We start from the raw sequence: 12,112 nt of genomic DNA on the forward strand, positions 1-12,112 counted from the left end.
TCAGGGTCTTTCTCATGGGGGAGCGTCTCTGGTGCCCCTGTTTGGCGTCCCTGATGATGGATGCACCCTTAGATGAAGCCCCAGCAGATTTCTTTGGGGTTAGGGGAGGTTAACAGCGACCCTTCCTTATGGTGGCCAGGATCCTCCTCAGAAGACAGCATTTCTCATGCTTCTGTTCAACATCCTTGGTGGTGGATGCATCCTCAGATGAAGTGGCAGCTGGTTTCTTCTGAGAGGGGAAAAAAGTTCAATGGGATTACCCAAACTTACAATCAGACAAGATATCCAGTCAGTATAGGGAAAAATAACTGTTTCTAAATGAATTTAATGCTCATTCAAATAACAAAGAAATATATAAATGCAGTAAAAAAAAAGAAGTACATCTCACCTGTTTGTTGATCTTAAAGCAGCTGAATAATCTTTTTAATACGCTGCTTCGGCCCCTTTTTATCTTCACCTCCTGAGGAGCATCAGTCACCCTCCCAGGCAGGGTTGTCTCCTCAGGGCTTTCATTCAAATCATCTGGCAGGGAGACCTCCTCTGTAACGTCAGTCAGATGATCTGATGGAGAGATCAGATCGGGCGTATGGTCCGAGTCTAAAACAATCTCTCTGACAACGACGTTATCACAGGCAGGCTGTTCAGTGGGCATTGTTGTGCCGGGAATCGCGTCAGGTTCGACCGAGCAACTCTCTACAGACGGTTTCAAACTTGAGATGTCAGGAGTAGAGTCCTCCGAGGTGTCCTTTGCTGTTGTTTCTCCTTCCGATTTCAGCTCTGCCTGATATTGGTCATAAATGTCCTTCAGTCCCTGGGTCATACAGGCGTTTACCTGCAGTGCATTCTGGTTTGCAGCGGTGAACTGTCCTTCTTCAGGGGAGCCTGGTCTTGATGGTACCTCTCCCACTATGAATGTAGACAGCAGATCACAGATGATATGCACCATCTCTTCAGCTGCACTGGCACAACACCTTCTGGTCAAGAAAAAAGGCCTTAGTTCATCATCCAAGGCCTGTTTAATCACGCCGTTTATCTGGTACACCACTTCGGAGACCAGAAACGAGGCCAGCAGAGGTGATCCCATGACCCCTTTGCCATGGGAAGTTTTAAAGTCACTGATGAGTTCCCTTGCTTTTGTTTTCACGGCCTCCTGAGCAACGGTGCTAATGTCAGCTTCAGTGAGACCAAAAAGCAACGCCAGTGGTTCCATTTCCGGTGTCATTTTACTTCCGCTTTCAGACCTTCAGTAAAACACACATATTGTACTTACTTCTGTTGGAACATATGAAAAGTCCCTTCTCACAAGTTCTCTAATTTACAAGAACATTCACAACTTTTTGTTCACAGTTCTTATGGACTCTATCCACTCACTGTCGATATTAATAGCTTACATAAATTAGTTCATCAAAATAATTAAATTACTAAAGCTAAATATCTTCTCTCATATTTTTAGGACAACTAGCTGAGCTCAGCTATTCACTCAAGTCAAATAAACACACAATAAATGCTGCAAATTAAGCCAAACACTGCCTGTAATTACATGGCGCTAACACTGAATTTCTAAATGGCCTGTAAGATCATGACAATAGGAGACAATAAGATTTCTACTGAACTTACCCATCAGGTGAGGGAGTGTCAAAATGTCCACCAAAAGGCAAAGATGCTCCATATTCCATGTCAGGATCAAACGCCTCAAAGGAGCTTGGATCTGCTCCGGTCATATGACAGACCGCTGGAAGGATAACGCGCAGACATAAATATGTCGCCACCTTCACAAAATCCAGAACATTCTGCCTAATGCCGACCATATTTTTCTGTATTGAAAAGAGGAACAATCATTAAGCAAATCTGCAAACAAGCACCAAAAATGGTCTCAGCACTGATGCTTTTGGCTCCTCCATCTCCAATAATACTGTCTCCAGTAATACTGAACAGGGAACAAAGGAGCCCATTCATAAGGAAATATATTTTTCACAGTCAAAGTCACATATAAAATAAAGGACGTTGACCACAACATAGTGAATAATAGTTTCATACAGAAAACCAAAGGAAAGAAAAAGGGATAAATCCTATTTCAAACTAAATCATAATTAAATAAAAGTTTGGACTAAACATTGTGGTTATTTTCTTTTTTAATTATTCCTTACAATGGGTGCTTGATGAACAAGTCATTTTTGGGGCTGTTTTTTTTTTTTTTTTTAAGGATGGAGTCTAAAGTCTGTACAAAAAAAAAAAAAAAAAAAAAAAAAAAAACACCTAACCAGAATCATGTGAAATCTGCTGTCTCTATTAAGCTTGTGATGATGCTCTGTCTTCAGTATACTCTAAAAATTCTGCACATGAATAAATAATATCTAATACATTTTATCTAACAAAAGAAGCAAAGCTCATTAGAAAATCTTACCTCACTCCCACTGGTCCCTGCAATCAGCGACTGAAGCCTGCAAAAGAATGAGTTTGTGTGAATACACTTTTCCTTCCTCTCCAGACACGGAACGACCAAATGTTGGTGAAATTTGGCATCAGTAACCTCAGTCAGGGCATGTCCTCCATCACATATGAAGTCGGTTTTTATTTTCCACACTATGAATGACTTAGTGCCATCAAACTTCATACTGCACCCAGAGAAAAGCTCTGTACTTCTAACTGCAACTCTACCTGCCAGCACATAGGTGCCTGAACACAACCATGACTCCAGGTCAAACTGTCATACCGTCAAACTCCCGACTGCAAGCGTTGGACGAGTGGGGTACAGCCGGGACTCAAAGTGTGAATCCCAAATGTAGGTCTAACATTTGACGGTGCCGTGTATAGTAATACGGTTACCTTTTTAGAAATTGCATACTAAATTTATGAGAAAAAAAATCACATGCTTAATTGTTAATTAAATTGTACCTGCACATGATGTGATTGTCATGTAAAATATAATATGGCCACTGGTTATTTACAGCACTCAGGGTGTTTTTTTCTTGTTTTTTTTTTTCTGGTGTGAACAAAGTAGCGTCATACCCGTTTGTCATAATCTCCAAGTATGTAAGGATGGTAGGAGAGAACTTGAAGTTGTTCAGATCTGGGTGACCAGTTCTAATCTTACTAGCAAGTTCACAGCCACCCTTCTTTCCTGCAGCTTTCGCTGCCTTACGTGCAGCCTTCCTTTCCGCAGCCTTCTGGGCAGCAATCCTCCTTTCGGCCGCCCTTTGCGTGGTGACCTTCTGGGCCTTTCTTTCACGAATGACCACCCTCCATGCAGCTGCCTTGGCTTTCTCCTGCCTGGTTTTGGCTTTCAGGGAAGCCTTTCTTGTTTTCACCTGGAGATTGAAGACAAAATGTAAAATGGCTTGATATTCAGTCACGACAAAGCCACTCTTTAACACAGACAGAGAGAGACGGCTTCAGCAGTTACTTCCACATATTTTTAATCCAAACACATGTTTTAAATCTGAGTGTGAATTTGGATATATGAGACTGGATTTAGCCTTTCAGACAAACCATACGAACCATAATAAGATACAAATGTCTTTTCATACCTTCATTTTCCTCTCGGTCCCCTGGCTGTCCTCAGTCACAGCGGAAGAGCTGCTTGCTGGGCTGCTTTCCATGCTAGGTTCCGCTGAGCTGCTAGCATCTTTTTTCTCAATCTGAAAGACACGACAAAATGAAATTAGTTTCGCTGCCGGTTCAATTCATTTGTCGAAATTAGCAATTAACGTTCAGACCACCTTTTCCAGTGTAACAGGTCATAACACATTTTATTGTTGATATTTCCTCAGGCTTATCTAAAATTCAGTTGTACTTACCTCATTTCCCTCGAACATAATCTCATGTACAGAGCCCTTCCTCTTGTTATTCAACGTTTTCTCAGTTGCAATTGAACAACCGACCAGTCTCGCCAGCAACACACCTTTTATATGGAACGTGAATGATGTCATAATGGAAGCCCCCTCACAGAGATAACTTACCGTGAGACTTCAAATCAGTAATGAGCTCTGGAAAGTGGGAGTTTCCCCGTCAGGAAAAAGCACTTGAATAGTACTTGGAGAACCCTCAAAGTCGGAAATTTGGAAACTCAATATCGATGAAAGCCGCGTTATCAAAGAGGACGTGAGCTACACAATGTGAAACGAGGGTGCTGTTTATATTACGTTGCGATTTTCTGTTGCAATAACATCATAAATTTGAGTTCGGTCATTAAACATAAAGTGTGGCAGTTACAAAATACTGTCACTTGCTAAGACAACAAGAATTGGCTCTGCTTCATTTGATCATTTAAATTAGAATAGACTTTACAATGACAGATACGGCTGTCACCGAAGGTGACCAGTCTCAGCGTGCTTGCCCTCCTTAATTAGAAGAGGTAAAAGAACGCAAAAGAAGGTGGTGTGTTCATGGACATACGTGATAAAATCGCAACAAACCCCTTGCTGATGCGACTAAAACCTGTTTCCATCGATCAGTACCATTTTACCCTAAGCTCATGTAACTGGGGTGTTCCTCTATCTGCACCTCCGTTAATTTAGCTTCTGTAATCTGCGTTGTGTTCGACGGTCTGCTTAACTTGATAGTGTAATGATCACACCGATGATTCCAGTTATTGGGTTTTTTTAACGGAGAGATACCGTCTGCACAAGGTAACACAGAACGAAAAGAAATGTTCCACATGCAGCCCTCACACGCACACACATGACATCAGCAACCTCTCCTCAGTTCAACAACCGCAGACTGAGAATTAACTACATACTAATGAACGAACACTGAGCACAACATACCTGCACAAATTAACACATTATGCACAAACATAAAATAAGACGATAGCAACCATGTCAGGATTTGGTGAAGTTTCATACAATGAAAAACTTTTTAACCTGGTTACACTCATCACCTCTTTCCAGCGAATAAATTTCTTATGCGACTTAAAAGATTTGATGCTAAGTTCAGGCGTTAATTTGCCTTAAGTAGCTGGATGGAAACCCAGCTAGAGTTGTGATAGGATTAAATTGTGCTATTGTTACGCCAGGGCATGCATTTTCCGCTACTTCTTGTTAAAGTGTGCTTGATGAATAAAAATGCGGCAGTATTTCGTGGTTTACTACACATTCCGTTTCAATGCAAACAAAGAACGGAATATTGGACTGGCTTGGTTATTAAGTTGTGATACCGGGTGTCTGACCTGTCATTTCAGTTCAGCAGTAGGTTATAAAGAATGTGTAGGTGATGGACCGTGAAAGTCGTGGCCGCTCACTTTTGCTGAGGTCTATCCGAAAATAAATTTCTGACTACGTCACTGATCGAAGAGATACCTGTGGAGACGCACCAGCTCACAGACTCTTACCTACAACTCGTCCATTTTGCATATGCTCCAGCCGCGCCGCGCGCCCCAGGTTACGAAAATTGAGAGGTGCACGACCAGCCAAAACGACACCAAAGCGCACCGCCGTGCGAAAGGGTGGCAACGGCAAGTCTAAACTAGGCTTCACTTTGCACGTGAGTAATTAGATAATTGCGCGAGAAAGAAGCAGGAGAGAAAGACAAGAAGCTGCCGCGACTGCAGCTGGGGAAGGTACGGAGATGTGGCGGTGGTCGATTTGGGACGGTAAAACACAAAGTTTTAATTACTTTCGGCAGATTCAAAAGTTGCGTGCGCTATTCCCCGCCAAAGCAGAGAAAATAATAGGATTCCAATGTGTGGATACCAGGCTGCACAGGGTTAGTCAGAAGAGAATCCATCTCCATTCTGACAGTGGAGTTTTCTTAACTCAGCAAAGAGATTTACTGAAACACGATTGAACTGAAGAGATCAGTGCGACTGGCCATTCTGCAAAATTTCGTGAGGAAGAAATTCATTAGTGGGAATAATGATAATAATAATAATAACAATAATAATAAAATAATAATAATAATAATAATAATAATAATAATAATAATAACACTATGTAACAATTAATGCTGTTGTATTCCTCCTTGAGGTGCACCGCACTGTTAGACGTTTCTAAGTGTTTTCACAGTGACTCACTGGCAACAGTGCCAGTAAGTTACCTTAGTTCAAATTTACAGTAGCTGCCATAACCAGAAAACAGTATGTTGGTTTGAATTAGTCACAGGAGCATAACGAAAATCCAGCTATGTTACAAGCTGACTGTTTCATTAGGTCTTTAAAACCAAGAGACTTTTTCCCCTGCAAGCAGAGAAGAGAATTACATATTTAATCAGATACATACATCTGTCACAGACCCTAAACATGGCCAACAAACTGGATGAAACTGCAGTTTTCTGAGGTAGAGACATTTGGGCTGAGAGAATCTTTCACAGATTGTCCAAAACAATCAATCAGATTCCCAAGATCTCTAAGGTACTTTTATATTTGGAGAAATGATGCCTGTTGAATTTCTAAGGAAAATCCATTAATCAGACAGCGGTTAATGGCCTGTGTGTGTCCATTCTGTAGTTTTGGTGTATGAAAAAGACTTGATAGAATGAGACAAACTTAAAGGACTTGTGCTTATGATCAGGTTTGTCCTCTGTATTTTGTAGATGAAGTGGATTCCTCACAGATGGACACTGATGTTGACACTCAGGATGTTTATACTGAGAGATCTGAGTCTGCTGATAGTTCCCTTACACACAAGGGTGTGTTCATGTTAATGAGAAGTCTGACATCTTTATGTCATTGTGTCATATCACCCCCCCACCCCCCCCCCCCCCCCCCCCCCCTCAGCACCTGCAGTAGGTCCCAGCTGCAGCAGTGCAGTCTCTGTGCAGTCTGACTGAGGGAGGTTTTTGTATGGCTCTATATCACTGTGTGAACACATGTTGGCTATTGATCCAGTGGTAACTGTGACAGTAATAATCTCCTGCATCTTCAGTCTGGATGTTACTGATGGTCAGAGTGAAGTCAGTCCCAGATCCACTGCCACGGAAACGATCTGGAACTCCAGACTCACGGGTGCTTGCAACATAAATCAGAAGTTTAGGAGCCTCTCCAGGTTTCTGTTGGTACCAGGACAAACAGTCGTGAGAACTGCTACAGGTGTCAACGGCTGTGTTGGTCTTACATCTGACAGTAACAGAGTCTCCTGGAAGAGCAGATTTCACTGCAGGAGTCTGAGTCACGGTCACCTGACCTCTGGACTCTGAAATAAGAGAGATGAGAAAAAAAATCACATTATTCCAGGAATAATCTATTTCATTATCATTCTGTGTTTGACTGATTCCCTAAACAAACAGGTCATATATTCCTCACTTCAACAATAGCAGCACATCACAACAACACCAATAAATATATGAGGTACATATGTATAAAATACTTTGAAAACAACAAAAAAGGTCTATGAAATACATTTTTTTACCTTTTATACAACACAAAAGTGTCCAGATGAAGATGGTGATGAAAGTCATGCTTGCTGTGGGTTAAGTTACTGGGGCAGGCAGCTCTCAGTCATCAAGTCTTAAATAATGAAGGAAAAAACTTAGAAAAGGTTTTTTGTTAAAGTCTGCATAATAGTAGGTCTACTCAAACAAAGAAAACACCAACAAGAACAACAATGAAACACACACACACACACACGCACACACACACACACACACACACACACACACACACCACGATCACCTAACTTCCATACCATCTCACTGAATCAACGAAGCAAAATTAATACATTGAAACTCACATAGAAATGCTGAAATATAAAAAAAAATAAAATGATTAAATGATTAGAGAAAAATTATTTGCCCTCAAAACCTCTGACTGACTCAACAGAGCAATATTTTCTTCTTCAATAGAAACTCTATTTATAACTAATAAATTAATTTAATGGAGTCTCTATCTCTCTAGTCCATCTGGCCTTTAAACTCTGACTTTAGTGTTAAATTATTGAGAGAGATTTGTCCTCTTGTCTTTGTCATCTACACAACTGGATTAATGAGCTGTACTGTACTGTACTGTACTGGGTAACTAAACTGAGAGTGTGTGTTTGATCTTCTGAGAAGAGTTTGATTTGCTCTCTCTCTCTCTCTCTCTCTCTCTCTCTCTCTCTCTCTCTCTCGCGCTCTCTCTCTCTCTGCCTCTCTCTCTCTGTGGGTGTGTGTGTAAATGAGAGGAGGAATGTGAGAGAATGTGTGTGTTCATCTGGGTCTCTGGGCTGTGTGAAGAGCAGTGATGTGGTTTGTCTGAACTCAGGAGTGTCCTCCCTGATCAGCTTCACCTGGACCTCATTTGTTCTGTTCTGGACTCTGTCCAGGCTCCTGCAGACACCTTCAGGTCTGTGGTGGATGAGGAAACCTGTCTAACACACATTCCTAGAAGTCACAGAGAGAAACTTAACTATTTGAGATTCCCACATTGTCCAGTAGGGGCCAATGTGTTATACCCAGGTCTCTAATTGTTCAACTTTGACTCCATCTGTTTCTGCATTAGAGGGTTTTTGTTCAGTGATTCAGTAGTGGAGGAATCAAACTGGATGTTGGTAGTGAGTATCCAGATGTATTTTATCTTTATTAAATATCAAATCTATCAATTGTTTTAGGAAATGATTTAGCAATTGATAGGTTGATTGATGAGTATTGATAGACTGATGAGTAATAATGTGAACAGTGTGAAACAATGTGCTGTAAAGCTCAGAGAGATCAGAGTCATTAGAGCAGGAGGTTTTTGTACGGCCACTTAACCAGTTTGTATCACTGTGGTTGACTTTTGGTGGAGGCACCAAAGTTTCAGTTGGACGTAAGTAAAAGTCTCTCCTCTTTATGAAAACATTTTAAATCCAGATTCAAATAAAGTGTAGTAACACTGTGTAGTTTATAAATGACACAGTTTATATAGTATTAAGTTTTATTTATATTTAGTGTTGATCCAGTGACAGTGTTGGCTGTTAGAATAAAATAGTCTCTAATACAGTCGCCTTTGTGTTTCTCACTTTTTTGATAGAAATGATAGAAAATGAAACCGGAATACTTTGAATTTTTGAAATGTAAATTTATTGAGAAGCTGCCTGATCAGAATTGGGATGTTGATGAATAATAATGGTCTGAATTAAAATATATATATTTGGATATAACTGCAAAATTTCAACCCAACGTGAGATGTAACAACTTGGATAGAAACAGAGAAATAGAGAAAAGGGCAGACAGATGTAGTTTGTAAGGTTGGTTTACATTATGACATCCATTTGGCATTGACATGTAATGTTTAATTTCAAGCGTTTAGTAATAAGGTTTAATAATGTTTAATAATTCAGAAATCTAGTATAATATACACCGTAGATTTCTGTCTCAGTTCATGTGGGATTTAAAACTACTGAATTAATCTGAAACATCACTAATATTTGTCTTAAAAAATGTCATGATTTTCATTGCAACAGAATGTCTTCAAAACTCAAACTCATCTGACTTGTTTCCCTCAATAAACCTCACAATTAGTAAACCTCACTTTAATACAATATGTATAATACATAAAAAAACTGATCGTATGAGGGAACTTTAAAAAACATGTTTTTCTTCAACGGCTCCAAAAGAACAGAAACAAAAAAATTCTAGAGATGCATTTTACTTTTACATGAAAGTGTGTTTTGGAATAAACAATTATTTATAAAATGACTGTAACTGTCTTTCAACGCTCTGCTGATCTTGGTTGTGCTCTGTGAGTCAGAGATAAGGGAAGTGAAAGAGACAGAGCCTGTCTGTTTTTGAAGCACAGATAAAGTGTGTGTTTAAAGAAGAAAATCACACACATATGAATGTGAGATGGAGACTAATCATGTCTCATACTGCTGTGTCCCTCTACTGATTGATGGACACATGTCAGCTCTCTCTCCACCCAATAACAGCTGTGATTTCTCATCTGTCTCCTAGGTGACACCCACCCCACCCTCACGGTCCTGCCCCCCTCCAGCGTGGAGCTGCAGCAGGGGAAAGCCACACTCATGTGTCTGGCCAACAAGGGCTTCCCCTCAGACTGGAAGCTAAGTTGGAAGGTGGATGGTAAGAGTTGGAGTTCAGGGGTGAGCTCCAGCCCTGGGGTTTTACAGAAGGACGGTCTCTACAGCTGGAGCAGCACCCTCACCCTCCAGGAGGAGCAGTGGAGTAAGATGTCAGTGACCTGTGAGGCCACACAGGGCTCCCAGTCTGCAGTGACCCAGACACTGACGAAAGACCAGTGTTCTGAGTAGTGATCACACACACACACACACACACACACACACACACACACACACACACACACACACACACACACACACACACCTTCTGTCCCTCTTGTTTCTGTTATGAGTGTATGAGATTGGCTTTGTGCTGGGTTTGACCCTGTGTGTGAGTCTTTCCAGCAGCTTGAGTTGTCATCAGAGCATCTTCCATGTGATATTGTTGTGTTTCATATCAAATCCATTCATGTCCATTGTATGTGTGTGCTTTACTGCTTAACTCTTGTTCTATTTTATTCATCATGAAAATAAAGAGCTTTTCAATCACAACTATTCCCCTCTCTGTGTGTCTGTCTTTATCAAACATAATTCTCTTTACCAAAGTCACACACAAATCATTACTGTCATTCATAAATGCACAGGGCATCATAAGTCCAAGGAAGCAGCTTTATTGATACTAGTGTGACACAGTAAACATTTCCCTTAAATATGCAGCCTTTTAATCAGACTCAACTCTTAGGAATCTACATATACTTCAGCACACAATTCATACTAGAGTCAAACATATTAATTCCTCTCATAGAGTTGTATGATAACACATATTAACAATAATGACAGGAAACTGATTCACTGAATGAATTAACTACACAAATAAACAAACAAATACTTCTTTATATTTGAAATATTAAACTGATTTATTTATAAATTATATTTTACCAAGATTTTTTTGTAAAGTAAAAAAAAAAAGATAAATCTCTGAACATCAGTTTTATTATAAATGAATTTACTATAACCTGTTAAAAAGAACTATTAAAACACACTGAGTATGAGTGTGGGAGATATTGTTTGTGTGTCAGTCTGACTCAGATGTCGATCACCTAGTCCAGGTTTGGTCTTCATGATGACACTGATACTAAAGTAATGATCTGTAAACTCACTCTAGCCCCCTGGAGACAGGGGAACATCTGGCCACAGTGCTGCTCTATTCTGGGAGTGTGGGTGTCACCCTGCACATGCAAATCTGACTTTCACCCTCACAGCACCCACTCACACAGCCCTAAACCCCCTGAGACTGGGACAGGTGCATATATGTGTGTGTGTGTGTGTGTGTGTGTGGTTTACATTTTTAATTTAATGTTTGAATGTGAGACAGATGTTATGACTGTACTGCATCATTAAAAATGTATTAGTGTATTACTGTATTAGTAAAAAATTTTGTCGGTGTGTTTAGGTCAGAGACAACTACTGTCTACATAAGAGATCACAGAAGACTACTGTCTGCATAAGAGGTCACAGAAGACTATTGTCTACATAAGAGGTCACAGACGACTTGCTCCTCTGAGGTGACAAAGTTCTGGTGCTCCCCTGCTGTCTCATCCCGCAGGGGATTAAAAGGTGGATCAAAACAGAGAGATAAACTTGTCATAGGTCAAAGATTAATGGATGGCAAAGTCTTGGCTGCTAACTATGTCTCTCTCATACAGGTTGGCTGCCCATATCAATACCTGACCTTTCCAAAGGGAAATTATCACTGTCACCCAGGTTGCTTCAGCATGGATCCCCTCTTGTGTGAAGTACCAGCAGCATTGGGAGAGAAACTCTCAGCACTTCAGAGGAGACCCATCATACCTCTCAGGTTCCACCACAGGAGAAAAACAGGGCTCCATGAGCTGGGGCTGGTTTGTTCTTTTAATAATTTGGGTGAAGTCTTCTGTCACAAACTGGGGAACTGGATGCATGTGTTAGTTACCAGCTTTCATTAAACAAAGGGCACACCACAAAACAGGGGTACAGGAACACGAAAACCGAAATAGGGCAGGATTCAAAGTCACTCAAAGACTTACTCAGGTACATCAGGGGCCTGTACTACAAACCAGGACTTTGGAGTTAGTGAGGTAACTTCACGTTAAACACTGGGTTTTCAGTGTCATGACGGTGGTTCACTTTTTACCTGCCATGGTAATTTGTGCTGCTCACCTAAC

At 40.7% G+C, this 12,112-nt stretch overlaps 1 pseudogene and 1 gene segment (V, D, J or C); one reads left to right on the top strand and one right to left on the bottom strand.

The window, feature by feature from the left end:
• LOC115824838 (Ig kappa chain V-III region MOPC 63-like) overlaps nucleotides 1-12,112 on the top strand; it is a 184,984-nt pseudogene that overhangs the window by 125,759 nt on the left and 47,113 nt on the right.
• The window catches only part of LOC115824938 (Ig kappa chain V-III region MOPC 63-like), a 91,546-nt gene that overhangs the window by 70,520 nt on the left and 8,914 nt on the right, over nucleotides 1-12,112 (bottom strand). Inside the window, 1 exon segment of the V gene segment in view lies at nucleotides 6,794-7,127. Coding sequence covers nucleotides 6,794-7,127 — 334 coding nt within the window.

This window comes from Chanos chanos, chromosome 12 (genome assembly GCF_902362185.1).
Source record: "Chanos chanos chromosome 12, fChaCha1.1, whole genome shotgun sequence".
NCBI lineage: Eukaryota > Metazoa > Chordata > Actinopteri > Gonorynchiformes > Chanidae > Chanos > Chanos chanos.